The sequence below is a fragment of the Ranitomeya variabilis genome, chromosome 1 (genome assembly GCF_051348905.1).
Source record: "Ranitomeya variabilis isolate aRanVar5 chromosome 1, aRanVar5.hap1, whole genome shotgun sequence".
In the NCBI taxonomy this organism is placed as follows: Eukaryota; Metazoa; Chordata; class Amphibia; order Anura; family Dendrobatidae; genus Ranitomeya; species Ranitomeya variabilis.
The window spans coordinates 304803291-304822268 of record NC_135232.1 but is presented as its reverse complement, the minus strand read 5'-3'; the positions used below and the strand labels follow the sequence as shown (position 1 = coordinate 304822268).

The window sequence follows — 18978 nt, the reverse complement described above, 5'->3', positions numbered from 1 at the left end:
AGGGAGGCCAAGGATAACACGGTGAAGACGTTGCTTCTGACCTCGTACATGCGCACAGGAAAGGTACCAGCATGTTTATTATCTATTGACGCTGAGAAGGCGTTTGATCGCCTAGGTTGGACCTTTCTACGTGCCTCCCTGAAGCAACTGGGAGTGGGACCTAACATGTTGGAGAGGATTTTTGCTTTGTATCGTAGGCCTACGGCCCGTCTTAGAGTGAACGGCACCCTTTCCCCGCCCATTGACATAAGAAACGGGACCCGTCAGGGTTGCCCCCTTTCCCCCTTACTTTATATCCTTGCGATGGAGCATCTGGCAGTGGCATTACGGAAGACACCTGATATTGAGGGTCTGCGGATTGACCAACATGAGTTTAAGATATCCCTGTATGCGGATGATTTATTGCTGTACATTACCAACCCGACCGTGGCTTTCCCTGTACTCCTCCGTGAGTTCCGTAGGTTCGGGGAGGTTTCAAACTTTAAAGTCAACTACTCCAAGACGGAGGCGCTCAATATCTCCCTGCCTGATGATCTAGTCTCTCAGCTCCAGGCGTCCTTCTCTTTTAAGTGGAAGACCGACGCCTTAAAATATTTAGGAGTCTTAATACCTGCTGACATTAGCGCAACATATGCTCTGAACTACGTTCCGCTCCTGCAGAAAACTATCTCGGACCTTGAGGCTATGTGCACACGTCAGGATTTTGTCAGGATTTTGTCAGGATTTTTCATCAGGATTTGTAGCCAAAACCAGGAGTGGAACAATTAGAGGAAAAGTATAATAGAAACATATGCTCCAATTCTGCATTTATCACCCACTCCTGGTTTTGGCTACAAAACCTGATGAAAAAGCCTGACAAAATCCTGACAAAAACCTGACGTGTGCACATACCCTAAACAGTATGGCAGACCTCAGCTATCCTGGTTCGGACGGGTGGGAGTGGTCAAAATGGATATTTTACCCCGATTCCTCTATCTCTTTCAGACTGCTCCAGTGCAGGTTCCGGATTGCTTTTTCAGGCGCCTGCAGTCGGCCATCAATAGCTTTATTTGGGGAACTAAAAAGCCGTGGACTCGATTCTCAGTGTTAGTGAGACCCAAGACTAAAGGGGGGGTAGGCCTTCCTGATTTTAAACGTTATTATCAGGCAGTCTTGCTCTCTAGGATTGTCGACTGGAGGTTCAGTGATGCTCATAAACAGTGGGTGCTCCTGGAGAAACTTTTATCGCCCTCTTCTTTGTACTGGCTGCCTTGGCTGGGGGGGACCGGACGCCCACCTGTGTCGAGTTTTGCTCCACTCACACGGATTGTTTTGAGGTTTTGGGATAGATCCTATGCGAAATTACGCCTGTCCTCCCAATTGAGCAGACTGAGTCCCCTTTTTGACAATCCGGCCTTTCCCCCAGCAATGAATAGATCTACGTATCTGTGTTGGTCACGACTTGACGGGGTGGGACTGGGTCAGGTGAAGGATAAGCTTGCGGGGCTCCCCGGCGTGTGGGGGTTACGAGGTCCTGGTCTTATGACACCGCTGTCCTGGCTGGAGTTTCTGCAATTGCGGAGCTTTCTTTCCAGTGTGCCGATGGGGGCGCTGACGCCATTTGAGTCCCTGATGCTCCCTACCGAGGGTCCTTCCAACGTGGTTTCGGTGCTCTATGGCCTGGCCTTGAATTCACTTCCCCCTACTACGCTTGGATTTATGGAGGCTTGGGAGAGGGACCTAAGGATCACCTTTTCTGAGGCGGATAGTCTGAAAATCTTCACTCTTGCACATAAGATGACGATGTCCAGTCAGGCGCAGGAGAGGAATTATAAATTACTGACACGCTGGTATAGGTGTCCCACCCTTCTCCACAGGATTAACCTGGAGATCTCGGACGCCTGCTGGAGATGTGGCTCCGCCACGGGCTCTATGCTTCATGTTTGGTGGTCCTGTGGTCCCCTGCAACCCTTCTGGAACTCAGTTTTCGATGCCTTTCACTTGATGACTGGGGTCCGCCACGAGCCCTCCCCCAAATGGCCCTACTGTCCCTGATACCTAGTTCGATAACTTCCATTAAAAAGGGGATCTTGAGATTTTGCCTAATAGCTGCCAGGGCAGTTATTCCCCAACATTGGAGGTCCACTGAGGTCCCCTCAACGGAGGAATGGATAGCTGAAATGGATAGATTACATCGTCTGGAGTCGTTGGTGGCGGGTGATGGTGATGCTGCATATGACCAGGGACGCACCTGGTTTCTCTGGCAATCCTTCAAGGAGAGCACAGGGTTTCTGACTTGGCTGCGTACATACTCATAATTCTCAATACGTGGGCGTGTACATTGCTGGGTCTCCCTTAACCCCACCTCCCCTCTCCCTCCTTACTCCCCTTCTTCCCCATTCCCCCCTCACCCCCCCTTTTTTTTTTCTTTCTCTCTTTCTTTCCTTTTCTCCTATCTCTACAAATGCTTTTCTTACAGGTCCTGTATTCTGTATATAAGGTCAGTGTCCTGAGGTGATTCTCAAGATGATGTTCTCAGAGGCGTAATGTTTAGCTCTGGACATTGTAATGATTCTTTTTATTGTTTTTCCTGTTTAAAAATTTCAATAAATATATTTACTGAAAAAAAAAAATGTTAACCCTTGCTCTGCCTTTCTTGCATCACTGCATCCCGCAACGTGCTTACATTTGGCATAGTCGGCAGGATGCATTTCACAAGCGCAGAAGTGGTAGATCAGGTGGTCATGGTTGCCCCAAGGCCTAATTTACCACTGGAGGTTATGCTCAGAAATCTCCCACTGTTTACAGGGAGCAACTCGCTGCTATGGGACTAGACTGAGTAGGTCAAGGTAATGCTGAGGATGCACCCTATGACACCCGCTATGCAGGCAGAGATTGCTGTGATGGCCATAGAAAAGGGAAGCCAGATGTTCTGTTATGTTTCGGCCCCCGCATGAATGGAACACTTTCACTAAGGTGTCACAAATTATGGAGGAGATGCATGGGGACGCCACGGATGTCAGAGAATTGTGCATACGCTTGTTTAGCTGCATTCAGGGTGAGGGGGAGTCCGTGACCCAATACATGAACGCCTTGCAGGAGATTCATGCAGACATAACCAAGCAGAATGATGTGGGCGTGGATCCCCCTGACGTGATTCTGAGAGACAAACTCGTAGACAGTCTCAGAAGTCTGCTGCTTAAACAGGCTCTGCGGGAGCGCTTGCGAGTTAATTCGCACATGTCTTTCTTAGAGGTTGGGGCGGAAGCACGCGTGCGAGAGCAGGAGCAAGGGACGGAGCCTCGGCGGGGAAGGTTCGGAGAGGGGAGGTACCAGAAATGTGGGAAGAGTGGTCCAACCTCAGAAAAGCCCCCTTATGGCTCCGAATCCACCCAGAGACAGAACTACTGTAGCCCCGACTCTCATTGACTCCTGTACCTTGCCAGGAAATGAGACAATTTCAGACGGAGAGACAGCTGATCAGTTTCAGATGTGGAGACATTGGACACTATGCCCAAGGATGCGCCAAGCGGGGGAGGCCGCTTGCCCAGCAGCCGTTAAACTAGTGGGCTCCGCGGCTGGGGGAAGACGCCCGGAGCCTGAGCAGCCAGGCAGGAAAGAAGGCAGTCCTGCAAGTTTGATTTCCTTGAGCCCCTTCGTATGGGCCAAAATAGATGGTCGGGCCATCTGCTGTCTAGTTGATACCGGTTCTCAGGTGACCACCATGCCAGAAACCTATTTCCGTTGTCATTTTTCTGAAGTGACGTGGCCGGAATGGGGCCCGGTGATTAAGATAACTGCGGCCAATCAATTGCCCATCAAAATCGCAGTGGTGGTTTGGATGCAGATTACTGTGTGTCGCAAAGATGTGGGCTGGAAAGGAGTCGTGTTGACCACCAGAGAAAATAGCAATGGCCCTCCAGTGACTCTGGGAATGAATGTGTTGAAAGAACTCAGGACCCTCTTAATCAGAGTCCTCAGAAGCCTTTCTGGACCTGTGGAGCCCACGGAGCCCCCAGAGGAAGGTGTTTCAACAGTTTATACTGGTCACCCAGGCCCAGGAAAACATCGAGTGAAGGGAAAGTTCTAGGAAAAGTGATAGTCCCTGCAGCTGCTAAACTCGTCCTCCCGCCTGGACAGACTGTGATCACGTTGCCCGTATGAGCTTGTACGCCCCTCGAAGGAGTGGAAGTCCAGATAGAGCAGACCCCATTGGATCAGATACCTGCGGGACTCCTCATTGCTCAGACCTTGGCCGTTGTCCACGATGGTAACGTTGTAGTGCGGTGCGTCAACCTGGAGGATAATTTTACTCTCCCGCCCAAGAGTGAAGTGGCGCAGGTGCTGGGAATGCTGGAAGAATTGATGCAACAGGAGGCCATCCAGTTGACAGTAAAACAAGTAGATCCATTTAATGTAGCTGTTAGAATGACCCCAGAACAGTCGTCTGGAAGTGTAAAAGAAGGACGTTGAATCCTGGAGCAGATGCAGGCTGAACTGATGGGGCTCTCCTTCCAACAGGTGAAACAGGTGGAAGCTGTGCTGGAGCGTTACCAGGACGTCTTCACCCATCATGATGATGACTTTGGGTGTACCACAGCCATAACCCACGAGAAACCTACAGGAAGTGCCGCACCAATCTGTGAGAGATATCGGCAGATCCCACCTCAAATGTACCAAGAAGTAAAGGAGATGTTGGCTCAAATGCTACGGAGTGGAGTTATCTGGGAGAGCCATAGCCCGTGGGCAGCCCCCATCGTCCTAGTTCGAAAGAAGGATGGAACCTTGCATTTTTGTATCGATTATAGACAGCTGAATGCATGTACGGTGTGGGAGTCGTACTCCCTACCAAGAATTGAGGAGTTGTTGTCCGCCTTGGGAAAAGCAAAATACTTCTCGTCCCTAGATCCGGAGAGTGGATATTGGCAGGTGCCCATGGCGGAGCATGACCAACCGAAGACAGCGTTTGTACTGCCCATGAGATAATTTGAATTCAATTGAATGCCTTTTGGCCCCTTAGACCCCAGTCCAGAGCCTCTCATCTAGCCAAATTAGTTCTCATGCTTTGCACTGACGAGGGCCAACAGCCCAAAACACCGTGTCTGCGAATTGAGATACTGATTTAGCTTTTATCCTAAGTCACATTGCACGACTCGTTAAAGGGTTGATTGTGACTTGTAGGATCGCTACTTCCAACAGGTGGCGCTATAGAGTTTAAGTCCTCTTTTTCTCTGAAGAGGCAATTTGCATATTTTGGCCTGACGAACGCTCCTGGCACGTTTCAGCAATTAATGGAGAGATGCTTGGGAGATCTGAACTTTGAAGCTACCCTTATCTACCTGGACGACATCAGCCACTCCAACAGTTGGAGCAAGTGTTGAGTCGTTTATAGAAGCACGGCCTAAAAGTGAAGCCTCTCGGTCTGACCAATGCACCTGCGGTTTTCCATCATTTCATTAATGACATTTTCCATCATTTGGTGGGCAGGTTTGTGGTGGTCTATCTGGACGATATTTTAGTTTACTCGCTGTATTTTGAGACACATCAGGGGCATGTTAAAACAGGTGTTACAAATATTAAGGGATAACAAACTATATTCCAAACTAGAAAAATGTGTTTTCACTGTCCAAGCGGTATAGTTTTTGGGGTGCCTGTTATTATCTTTGGGTTTTTGGAATTGATTCAGAGAAGCTCCATGCTGTCCTTGATTGGGACCAGCCCGTGAAACTGAAGTCTCTAAAACGTTTTCTGGGCCTTACTAATTTTTACCGGAAATTCATCCAAAATTATTCTGTAGTTCTGAAACCTCTTTCTGGCATGACAAGTAAGGGGTCTGATTTTTCCAAATGGTCGGATGCCGCCCTGCAGGATTTTTCCTCCTTAAAGAGCTGTTTTGCCACAGCCCCTATACTCAGTCAACCCAATGTTTCCCAGCCCTTTGTTGTGGAGTATGATGCGTCAGAGGTGGGGGTTGGGGCTGTGTTGTCTCAGGGTCCATCCCCAGGTAAATGCACTTTCTTTTCTAAGAAATTGTCTTCGGCTGAGTGAAATTATGACGTGAGCCATAGGGAACTTTTGGCGATTAAATTGGCATTTGAAGAATTGCAACATTGGTTGGAGGGGGCTGTCTATCCCATTACTGTTATTACTAACCATAAGAACCTCTCATATCTTCAATCTGCTAAATGTCTCAACCCTAGGCAATCTAGATGGTCCCTGTTTTTAGTAGGTTCAATTTTGTTGTCACTTTCTGTCCAGGGGTCAGAAATGTCAAGGCTGATGCTTTGTCCCAGAGCTTCCCTGGTGGTGACCAAGAGAACCCAGCCCCGATTTTACAAAAGGAAGTAATCATTTCGGAATTGTACGCTGAGCTGGAGGGTGAGGTGTTGGAGGCCCAGGGGTATGCCCCAGACTCCTGCCCTTCAGGAAAGTTATTTGTACCATCTAAGGCCGGTTTCACACGTCAGTGGCTGTCAGACACTGACTCACGTAGACACATTAAAATCAATGTGCCTCTGCACATGTCAGCGTGTTTTCGCGGACCGTGTGTCCGTTTGGAAAACACGGAGACATGTCAGTGTTTGTGGGAGCGCACGGATTACACGGACCCATTAAAGTCAATGGGTCCGTGTAAAACACGTACCGCACACGGATGTTTTCCGTGTGCAGTCCGTGTGCTGTGCTGGAGACAGCGCTTACAGTAAGCGCTGTCCCCCCCAGCATGGTGCTGAAGCCGCCATTCATCTGTTCTCTCCAACGCTCGCTGGGGAGAAGGGATGAAAAATCTTTTTTTTGTTGTTTTTTTGTGTTTAAAATAAACTTTAGGGCATTCACCCCCCTCCCACCCCCTGTGCGCCCGGCCCCCAGCATTCAAATACTCACCCGCCTCCCTCGACGCTTGCTCTCCGCCCCGCAGCTTCTCCTGTATGAGCGGTCACGTGGTGCCACTCATTTCAGTTGATGAATATGCGGCTCCACCTCCCATAGGGGAGGAGCCGCATATTCATCAACTGTAATGAGCGGCACCACGTGACCGCTCATACAGGAGAAACTGCGGGGCGGAGAGCAAGCGTCGAGGGAGGCGGGTGAGTATTTTAATGCCGGCGGCCGGGTGCACAGGGGGTGGGAGGGGGGTGGATGCCCTAAAGTTTATTTTAAACACAAAAAAACAACAAAAAGATTTTTCATCCCTTCTCCCCAGCGAGCGCTGGAGAGAACGGATGAATGGCGGCTTCAGCACCATGCTGGGGGGACAGCGCTTACTTTAGCGCTGTCTCTCCTGCACGGTCCGTGTGGTACCCAGGCGGCACACGGCTGCCGCAGGTGTGCCACACGGATGGCCTACGTGAGCTCACGGACACACGGACACGGATAACTCCGGTACTGATTTTTCCAGTACCGGAATCTGGACGTGTGGGACAGGCCTAATCTGCGTCACAAAGTAATTAAGGAACATCACAACTCTGTGCTTGCTGGTCATCTAGGTGGTAAGGCAATTTTGGACCTAATTTCTTGTAGATTTTGGTGGCCTGGGTTGCATAGAGATGTGATTGAACACGTACGGTATCTGCTTGTAGTATCTGTGTGCATTCTAAGATATCGCATACCCATCTGTCTGTTACTCTTCTTCCGCTACCTATTCCTATCAGGCCATGGACGCGCTTGTCTATGGATTTTATTACTGACCTACCGGTATCTGCAGGCAAGACTGTGGTTTAGGTGGTTGTAGATAGGTTTAGTAAATGGTTCATTTTGTCGCATTACCAGCACTTCCGAATGCCAAGACTCTTGCTCAGGTGTTTATAAATGAGATCGTGAAGCTTCACGGGGTTCCCTCCAATGTGGTGTCAGATTGGGGGACCCAATTTGTTTCTAAAGGTACCTTCACACTAAGCGACGCTGCAGCGATATCGACAACGATGCCGATCACTGCAGCGTCGCTGTTTGGTCGCTGGAGAGCTGTCACACAGACAGCTCTCCAGCGACCAACGATGCCGAAGTCCCCGGGTAACCAGGGTAAACATCGGGTTGCTAAGCGCAGGGCCGCGCTTAGTAACCCGATGTTTACCCTGGTTACCAGTGTAAATGTAAAAAAACAAACACTACATACTTACATTCGCGTCCCCCGGCGTCCGCTTCCCTGCACTGTGTGAGCGCCGGCCCTAACAGCAGAGCGGTGACGTCACCGCTGTGCTTTGCTTTCCGGCCGGCACTGACACACTCAGTGCAGGAAGCTCTGAGCAGCAGCGCGGACGCCGGGGGACGTGACAGACATCAGAGGGTGAGTATGTAGTGTTTTTTTCTACTTTTACAATGGTAACCAGGGTAAATATAGGGTTACTAAGCACGGCCCTGCGCTTAGTAACCCGATATTTACCCTGGTTACCATTGTAAAACATCGCTGGCATCGTTGCTTTTGCTGTCAAACACGACGATACACGCCGATCTGACGACCAAATAAAGTTCTGAACTTTCAGCAACGACCAGCGGTATCACAGCAGGATCCAGATCGCTGCTGCGTGTCAAACACAACGATATCGCTATCCAGGACGCTGCAACGTCACGGATCGCTATCGTTATCGTTGTAAAGTCGCTTAGTGTGAAGGTACCTTAAGTTTTGGAGGACATTCTGTTCTCGACTGGGGGTGCAGCTGTCATTTTACTCTGACTTCCATCCCCAGTTGAATGGACAGACAGAGCGCGTTAACCAGAATTTGGAGACTTACCTCAGGTGTTTTGTCTCCAACAATCAGGAGGATTGGGCATCCTACTTACCGCTGGCATTATTAATTAATAATCATCGCCATAAGTCTACCTGGAAGTTGGGTACTAGATTTATTGGCCTCTATAAAATAACCATGATCATTGACCCAGCAGCGTTTTGTCTTGAGCTACCTCTGGCCCTTAAGATCCACAATGTCTTTCACAGGTCTCTGCTCAAAAAATATGTGGAACCTCTTGAGTCCTCACCTCTACCGCCTCCCCAATAATAGTTCATGCTAATCTACAGTTTCAGATTTCAAGGATTGTAGATTCTCACCTCCAATGTCGTTCCCAACAATACTTGGTGCACTGGAAGGGTTATGGCCCATAGGAAAGGAAGTGGGTTTCAGCATCAGAGGTGAATGCCTCCAGACTGGTTCGTTCATTCCATACCTCTTATCCTGAGAAACCTCATCCTGAGTGTCCGGAGGCCACTGGTAGAAGGGGGGTACTGTCAGGGGTGTGTTAGATATTTCAGTCGGTCTGCATCTGGCTGCAGAAGGTCTCTGCATTTGGCATTGCAGACCTATTATATCAGCTCACAGCTGTCTGCCTTACTTTTGCTGGTTACAAAAAATAGGGGGGGGGGGGAGAGAGACCTCACCTTATTTTTTTAATTCATTCAATTTTAAAAAGCTGTCCAATAAGCTCCACAGGGTGCAATTTTATTATATATGTGTCTGTCATCTATATATATTCTCTATCTGTATCTACCGTATTACCTATCTCTATGGCATTCACTGCTGTCTAAAACACATGGAAATAAAGCTACAAAAAGACAGCAAATCCACAATTATTTTTAGACCTGTGTTTTTATAGAATTTTTAACTGACTTCACTGGTAAAATGCTGCAAAAACACTGAAAGAATTTACATGCTGCTGATTTAAATCTGCAAGTCGCAAAGCAACATGTGCATGAGACTTCAGGGTTCTCACTTTGCTGGCTTCAGGAAACCCTTCAGGTTTTGTTAGAAATCTGTGCGACGCGTGCACACACCCTTATTTTCACTTCAAAGGGTCTTTGGATAAAAAAATTGCCAAATAAAGGTACCTTCACATTAAGCGACGCTGCAGCGATAGCGACAACGATGCAGATCGCTGCAGCGTCGCTGTTTGATCGCTGGAGAGCTGTCACACAGACCGCTCTCCAGCGACCAACGATGCCGAGGTCCCCGGGTAACCAGGGTAAACATCGGGTTACTAAGCACAGGGCCGCGCTTAGTAACCCGATGTTTACCCTGGTTACCAGCGTAAAATGTAAAAAAAACAAACAGTACATACTTACATTCGCGTCCCCCGGCGTCCGCTTCCTGCACTGACTGAGCGCCGGCCCTAACAGCAGAGCGGTGACGTCACCGCTGTGCTGTGCTTTCACTTTCACTTTACGCATACCTCCCAACCGTCCCGATTTCAGCGTGACAGTCCCGCTTTGGCACCGGGGTCCCGCTGTCCCGCTTCGGGCATTTAAAATCCCGAATTTGCGGCCGCCGGTGAAGCCCCGCCCACTTCCGGGACGTAGAGAGAGCCCGATTAGTACCCGCTGTTCGTTCCGTTCCCTGGGACTGTGTTGTAGCCACGCCCCCTTGAGTTGCCTCACCGCCCGCCTCCGGCTTCCTCCTCAACTATAGACGTGGGCGGACTCTGAGGACAGAGCGGCAGCACCCGGACTGGTTTCTGGCACGGGGGCAGAGTTGTGAGACACTCCGTGTCTGTGTGACCGCGGGAGCAGCGAGCGGATCTCCAGACTGTAAGTGAATGTATGTGTCTCTCCCCCTCTCCATGCAGCGCTGCCCTGCTGCGGTTACAGCAGAGACTCTGACAGCATAGGAGGACTGACAAACTAAACTTTGTCTCCCCATGGTGCGCGCACCCCGCTCCCACTCTCCCCCTGGTACCCATCCATCGGATTCTCCACCAACCTGGTGCAGCACCCCTTACATTCTATGGGGGCTGCCACCTGCCTGCGTTACATTCTATGGGGGCTGCCACCTGCCTGCGTTACATTCTATGGGGGCTGCCACCTGCCTGCGTTACATTCTATGGGGGCTGTGCTGTATTACATTCTATGGGGGCTGTGCTGTATTACATTCTATGGGGACTGAGCTGTAATGCTGGATACAGCAGTCAGCGGCGCAGCTGGATGACACCATTCAGCGCCGTGGGAGTGGAAGCTGCCGGCTGCTGCGAGGGAGCGCGGTGAAAGGTGTTTGTGTGTACTGATGGAGAAGGCAATGATGGGGGTGGGGTAACCATGTGTGGCCATTATACTGCACCCAGCATTGTGTGGGGCCATTATACTGTACCCAGCATTGTGTGGCCATTATACTATACCCAGCATCGTGTGGGGCCATTATACTGTACAAAGCATCATGTGGCGCCATTATACTGTATGGACCATCACGTGGGGCAAGTATACTGTACGCAGCATCATGTGGGGCCATTATACAGTATGGAGCATAATGTGGCCAATGGCCATTGTACAGTATGGAGCGTCGTGTGTGGCCATATTTTTTTGTTCATAATTATTGTTAACGAAACATTGTGATCAGAAGTGCTAAATGGGTGTGGTTGGGGCGTGGCTAGTTGTGAAATGGGTGTGGCCTAAAATTTGCCGCGACGCGCTACACGCGCCGCTGACTTTGTCCCTCTTTCCCTTCCCCTAAAGTTGGGAGGTATGCTTTACGGCACTCAGTCAGTGTGGGAAGCGGACGCCGGGGGACGCGAAGGTGAGTATGTAGTTTGGTTTTTTTACATTTTACACTGGTAACCAGGGTAAACATTGGGTTACTAAGCGCGGCCCTGCGCTTAGTAACCCAATGTTTACCCTGGTTACCAGTGTAAAACATCGCTGGTATCGTTGCTTTTGCTGTCAAACACGACGATACACGCCGGTCTGACGACCAAATAAAGTTCTGAACTTTGTTCAACGACCAGCGATATCACAGCAGGATCCTGATCGCTGCTGCGTGTCAAACTAAACGATATCGCTAGCCAGGACGCTGCAACATCACGGATCGCTAGCGATATCGTTTAGTGTGAAGGTACCTTAAGGCTACGTTCACACGTTGCGTTTTTTTCATGCAAATTTTTTCATGCAAATTTTTTCATGCAAATTTTTACAGCTGCGTTTTACAGTACCAGCAAAGTCTACGAGATTTCAGAAATGTCATGCTCACAGCTTGTTTTTTTTTTTGTCCTCAGTAATTTGTGCAAATATTTTGCCAAATACAGCATGTCACTTCTTTCAGCGTTTTTCACCCACTGAAAAAAAAGGCGTAATGCAAAAACCGCTGAAGAAACGCAGGTATCAGGTTTTGCTGCCAAAATCTGATGAAGTAGAATCAATTTTTTTATGTACTAAACTCAGAGACAAAAAAAAAGAAAAAAACGCAGCAAAAAATGCAAGAAAAACTGAGCAAAACCTGCTTTTTTAAAAGCAAGTTTAATCTCATGGAAAAACTGCAGCAAAAAACGCAACATGTGAACATAGCCTAAAAAAAGTAATCAATGTAACTGAGGGGGGTGTCAAAGTGTCACAGTTCTAACAACTAGTTGATAATGAAGTGGCATTATCTTTCTTCCTTTTCCTAGTACATGAGGGGGAGGGTGGATAAGAATCCCACCTGGCCATCAACAGTTTCTTTTGTAAGGAAGATGAGACTGGATGTCTCCCAAGCAGGAGGACAAAAGAAAACTGCTTTCACCAGAAGCATAAAGGACCCAAGCATTGTCCATAAGGAATATAACTTGGAGAGTTACCAAGAGGATAGACCAGGAAGCTTAAACTCTTGTTGAAGGAGAAAAGACACAGGGATCTGAGTATCTGGTAAGTATACCATCACCGAATTATCAAGAAATTTCAAGATTTGTGATCGTTATATGAACTATTGGAATGATTATTGCCCCAGTGATTGGTTGCAGTGCTGTAGCCTGCACACACTCAGTTCAATGGCTTTGCCAATAATCAGAGCAGTGGGGAAGACAAAGCGTTGGACCCGAGCAGAGTGAGTAACAGATGACGTTTTTATTTATAATACTGCCATGACTATTTAGCTAAATACCTGACTTCATGGATATCTTCATAATCACGGTAAAGGAATTTACACTTTGTTTAATACATTTTTCTGCACTCGATCCTGTGCTTGATTTATTGCACCTAACTGAGGATCTGATCCAGTAAGAAGCATTGGGGTTTGTTTGGTTTTTGAAGTTTCTTCCACCCATTGTAGCCAGTGCTGATGGGATCCATAATAGAACAAATTTGTCTCATCCTTGAATTCCATTATTCTGTCCTCAATACACAATTTATAACCCCAATGTGAGCGCCGCCTAATCCTAAAGGTTAAGTATTTGTCAACATTTTTGAACAAGGGAATCGTAACGCAATAATAAATACTATTTATTAATTATTATAGCGCCATTTATTCCCTGGCGCTTTACATGTGAAATCCTAATGCATTTTTTTAAATAAAAAAAAAAATTATAATTTTTTCAGTGGCAAGTGTGCACCAATGTACTCCATTTTTCTAGGAACAGAACATAGTCCTTTCCCTTTCTTGCGCCTGCAGTGGTGTAATAATAGCAGTGTACAGTAAGAACACAAACATGTTTTTGCAGCATGAGCTCATTCTGAGAACTTGTTTTTAGAACATGGTATTTTATCTTCTTTTTCCGTGTCTCTCCAGGCACAGCATTCCTAAGTGTTTATCTGCTGGATCCATTCTATGTAGAGGAACAGGAATGTTTTTTACATGGACCTTAAACCTTTCACATAGCCCCCAGCAGGGTTTTTTTTTGTTTTTCTCCCCCTCTTCAGGTTTACTGTGATCTTTAGGAACCAGTCTGACCAGCTTGAGCTGGTCCATGATGAAACATTAGTGCAACCAAGGAAGAGGGAGGGTTTCAACCTGCAAATGGGTCTTTGCACTCCTTTTGGTAGAAGTGACTTAAAATAGCCTGCATTTCCTTTAGCTGCTTGTTACCTCCCACTACTGGACCCTTTTGGTATTGTCTAAGACTAACATCTCCTTTAGCTGTAAAACCTGACAGCTGTGCATGCAGATAGCAGAGTGGGAGGGTGGTGGGTGTGCTGGGGGTGTGTTCGTAACTGGGTTCTGATTGGTGCCAGGGAATGGTCCTGGTCCTATAAGTTTATCAGAGGGAAGCATCCTTCACCGAGCTACAAGCAAATCCTTCTCCAACTACAGCGCCCATCATCCAGCAGTAAGTGAGCCTAATAATGCCCCTATAGCAAGGATTCCATTTTTCCTTTCTGCTTCCCAGTTTGTACAATGCCCTGATCAAATGCTCCTTAATAAGCTAAATTATTGATTTGAAATAGTTAAAAGGGAGAACCGATATATGCATAATTTCTAGCATTATTACACTCCCCTTAGGTCGATCATCTTTGACATGCGGAGACCCTTCAAATCAAATGTAGAATACTGTTTTTATTTTTTTTTTAAATATATATATATATATATAACAAAATAAGAAAAGCAGCACAAAAAATATAAAAGGAGGCCACGCCATTCAAGCAATAAAGTCCTCCTTTTATATTTTTTGTGCTGCTTTTCTTATTTTGTTCTTATTGTTGGAAGTCATTGGACTACTGGCTGGGAGAGCTTTGCACTACGTTAAGGTATTTTTGGATGCTGTTCCAATTTTGTCTATAATATATATATATATATATATATATATATATATATATATATATATATATATATATATATATATATATATATATATATATATATATGTGTGTGTTTTATACTCCCTCTTTAGAATTTTTTTTTATTCTTCGCACTTTGCATATAATAGCTATAGAAGTGCCATGGCTGTTTTAATCAACACTATAGTCAATGAAAGAGGCTGGATACATGTGTGACCACTACTCTACGCTCCTACTCATTGCAGTCATTCGGCAAGGTTGAAAGGGGGGCTCAGACACTGTTCTAGTTATGTTATCAGTGGGGCTTATAGTATGGCCTATTGGGATGAGACATTTATCTCTAATTTCATGGATAGGGGTTGGCTGCATTTTGGGACTTTAATTTTTTAATTTGTTGTATTTTGGGGTTCATTACATTGCACCATTTTGTTTTATAAAGGCTTTGGTTCGCTGCACATTCAAGTTCAATTTGTTCTGTGGCCATAAGGCAGCTGAAAAAGACAGATAAAGAGTTACAAAGTCTTCTCCCTTTAGACTGTCAGGATTCCCAGGTGAAGACATTGGCCACATTGTATTGTTAGGCTGCCGTCACACTAGCAGTATTTGGTCAGTATTTTACATCAGTATTTGTAAGATAAAACCAGGAGAGGGTGATAAATGCAGAATTGGTGCATATGTTTCTATTATACTTTTCCTCTAATTGTTCCACTCCTGGTTTTGGCTTACAAATACTGATGTAAAATACTGACCAAATACTGCTATTGTGACGGCAGCCTTAGGCTAGGTTCACATTGCGTTAATGGGTGTCCGCTAGCGGACTCCGTTACATGGCGCAATTGTCGCAATTAACGCTATGTAACGGGTCCGTTAGCGCACCCATTGACCGCAATGTGCTAACGGGTCGCTAACGCATCGCTGACGCATGCCATTTTTGGCATGCGCTAGCGATGTCCCGTTATTTTCGAACGGACCTCGAACGCTGCTTGCAGCGTCCGAGGTCCGTTCCTCGCTAGCGCAGATCGGGCATCTGCGCTAGCGGGATCGCCAAATGCGATCCCTTTTGGGACATTGCGTTAGCGCAATCCGCTAGCATATGCGCTAAATGGATTGCCCTAACGCAATGTGAACCTAGCCTTAGGGTACCTGTCCACGATCAGTAATCGCTGCGGGTTGGACGCTGCATACCTCCGCAGCGGCCAGATGTTACAGCATAGTGGATGGCATTTTAAGAAATCCCATGTCCACTATGCATCCACAGCTGACCCACTGAGACGGACAAGTGGAGCGTCTTTCCAGACCGCAGAATGTCAATTCCTCTTGCTATACACATGCAGTGTATGGACCCCTCTGTTTCTTAAAGGTGTCTTAAGTTTTCTTGTTTTGGGCCCGTTGATTTGCGCTAGGGGATAAATTAATAAAATCAGAGTTGCTCATTTTCACCTGGTGTATTGATGTCCCCCTGCTACTGCTGTATGTTTACAGGCTGCAGTGGTAATGTCATAAGTGACCACTGTAGCCAATCACAGGGCTCAGCAGCCTGTACCTTTGCTGACTGCTGAGCTCAGTGATTGGCTCCTGTACTGCCATGTTTTAGTCATGACACCACGGCTGCAACCTGAAATCAAAGACCAGGGCTGTAGCAAAGAGGAATATTTCTGACCCAGAGAAGTATCCCTTTTATTGTTTTTCCCTAGGGCAAGCCTAAGGGCAGTAAAAGAATTAAAACAGAAAATCCCTTTAAAGTAACATTATTTGATACATAAAAAAAAAATCACAATGCGCTCGTCATACAACTGCACACACGTCACGAGTACAGCGCAGACATCTGACATCACACAAGCTCAGCGCACAAATCACAGGTAAAGTGCAGCTATAAACATCACATGTATACGCTGAACACGTCAGACGAGTAACCACACATCACAGAAGAGCAGGACACACAGAACATATACATGTGACAAGCAAAAACACACAGCAGGTGCACAAACTACAACATAAAGCAGTCAGTCACACTGCTAAGAATATTTATCAAGTACAGACATACAAGCAGATGCACATACACACAAATTACAGGCATATACCATGCATACAGACACATGGCATATCCACACACAGTATAAACATACACGCATACCATGTATACAGCATACATGTACACATATATAATATATAATTTTGTCCCCAAAGGTGGCCAGCCCCTTTTAAGTAGCCAGGCAATGGGCACATGTGACATTATAAAATGTGACACAACCCCCCCTATGCATGTAAGACAACTTCTTACATGGAATGTCTACAATAAATACATTCTTAGCAGGATTTTGGAATAGGTACTGAGCGAATCTCTCCAAATGATTCCAGTTCCGGTCATACATAATTAATGAACAGTACACTAAATTTTTTTTTTTTCTTAAAAAAGCCTGTAACTTGCACTTACTTGACTGCCTGTAAGAAGTTTCGAGGATGAAGATCTTTGCATACTGATGATGATTCTTGCCGTTAGCACAAGTGCATCATGGGAACTCCTTTCTATCAAGGCCCCTGGTTCCTAGGAAACCTTGAATACAATGAAGGGGGAGTAACTAGAATTTCCTGGTCCCATGTGTAAAATGTTTCCACTGGGATTCATTACCAGGGTGGCAGTGTCCACTAACGAGGCCGTAAATCTCTCTGGGCTTTCAGTGTGGCATAGTGCTGTAGACTGTGACATGGCGAGATTGGCTTCACTTGTGGTAGGAAGCACAAACCACAGCTGTGTAGTTTAGTCACATTATAATGCATCAAACCGGGAAATTATATGCCACATATTAACTGTTGTTAATGCCACTGATATAAGTGAGGAATAAATATGCATCGTGAGGAATATGTACGTAATTGAGAGAAAAATGTTTTATATAATTTTTTTTTTTTTTTCGTTGATGTATAAGGGTTCCAAACAGTGAAAACTTTTATGCCTTTGTCATGATAAAATAGGTGAAATTTATGGGCTTTGTTTTTATGGCAAATTTAATGAAAATGTGTTAGGCCAGTTTCACATGTCAGTGGCTCCGGTACGTGTGGTGACAGTTTTCTCACGTACCGGAGACACTGACTCACGTAGACACATTAAAATCAATGTGTCTCTGCACATGGCAGCGTGTTTTCACGGACCGTGTGTCCGTTTGAAAAACACGGAGACATGTCAGTGTTCGTGGGAGCGCACGGATCACATGGACCCATTAAAGTCAATGGGTCCGTGTAAAACACGTACCGCAAACGGATGCTGTCCATGTGCCGTGCAGGAGACCGCGCTACAGTAAGCGCTGTCCCCCCAGCATGGTGCTGAAGCCGGAATTCATTACTTCTTCCCAGCAGCGTTCGCTGGAAAGAAGGAATGAAAAATCATTGTTTTTTTATTATTTTTGTCTTTAAAATAAAGATCCTTGTCACCACCCCCTGTGCGCCCGCCCGCTGTAAATAAAATACTCACCCGGCTCCCTCGATGCTTCCTCTCAGCGCCGCAGCTCTTCCTGTATGAGCGGTCACGTGGTGCCACTCATTACAGTGATGAATATGCAGTACCGATTTTTCCGGTACCGGAATTATCTGGACGTGAGAGACTGGCCTTACTATGATGACTGTAATAGACATAAAATGTAAATATTTATATTTTCTAATCGCCCTACAGATCAACATGCCAGAAATTAGCAGCCTGCATCTGAACACTCCACTAAGGGACAGCGTGCCGATGTCCAAACTATGCGGTACCAAAGTGTATCTAAAACTTGACAATGCACAACCAACGGGGTCCTTCAAAATCCGTGGGATTGGACATCTTTGTAAAACGGTAAGAAAACAATAAAGTCTGGGTATATTTTTTTTTTTTTTTTTTTTTATGTCCAGTAGAAAAGAACTACTAACAGAATGCAAATTTAGCTGTAAATGGTGATGACTAGAATCCTGATTATCAATTATGTAAATTTTTACTTTTTCGACATGTTCTTGTATTACAGTGGGCAGAACGAGGCTGTAAGCACTTTGTCTGTTCTTCAGGTACGTATCTTTTTACTACAGTGTGATGACTGTTTAGATCACCTGCTAATATACTTCATACAGAGCATTTTCCTATCATTTTTAAGGCTTGTGTCATACGACCATTTTCGCTCCATCCTAGAAAAATGGTCTGATTATGCTGATCAGACGCTGATTCGTTTTTCTCTGGGGTGGAGAACAGGGAGGAGCGGTTATTTATTTATTTTTTCACAGACCCATAGACTTGAATGGGCAAGAGTCATTTGATTCTCAGAGCTAAATTGTACATGATGCAATTATTTTCCCTCTTCTACCTCATCACTTCAGAAAAAAATGGCACATGTGTAAAGAGCTACCACACCCACGGATAGCACTCGTTTGATTTAGGGCTCATGCCTACAACCGTTTAAGAGTTAGCTAATGGTTATTAGTGATGAGCGCACATGCTGGGATAAGGTGTTATCTGAGCATGCTTGTGTTCTAATCGAGTATCTTCGGCGTGCTCGTAAAATATGTTCATGTCCCCACGCCTGCATGGCTAAGACTATCTCTGCATG

At 46.2% G+C, this 18978-nt stretch overlaps 2 protein-coding genes across 5 annotated transcripts in view; one reads left to right on the top strand and one right to left on the bottom strand.

Annotated features, from left to right (window-relative positions):
• The window catches only part of SDSL (serine dehydratase like), an 83931-nt gene extending 66962 nt beyond the window's left edge, over positions 1 to 16969 (bottom strand). Inside the window, exon 1 of the mRNA XM_077296410.1 lies at positions 16848 to 16969. The gene's annotated coding sequence lies outside the window, so the exon portion shown is untranslated. The remainder of the gene's footprint in view (positions 1 to 16847) is intronic.
• The window catches only part of SDS (serine dehydratase), a 27545-nt gene continuing 20982 nt past the window's right edge, over positions 12416 to 18978 (top strand). The window contains exons 1-3 of one of the 4 annotated variants that reach the window (XM_077296377.1): positions 12416 to 12568; positions 18078 to 18236; positions 18403 to 18442. In XM_077296377.1, the coding sequence (XP_077152492.1) occupies positions 18084 to 18236; positions 18403 to 18442 (193 nt within the window). In that variant the 5' untranslated portion in view covers positions 12416 to 12568; positions 18078 to 18083. Of the gene's footprint in view, positions 12569 to 13841; positions 13970 to 16965; positions 17143 to 18077; positions 18237 to 18402; positions 18443 to 18978 lie in introns of those variants that run through there. The other 3 variants (XM_077296372.1, XM_077296387.1, XM_077296362.1) reach the window with 3 other exon arrangements.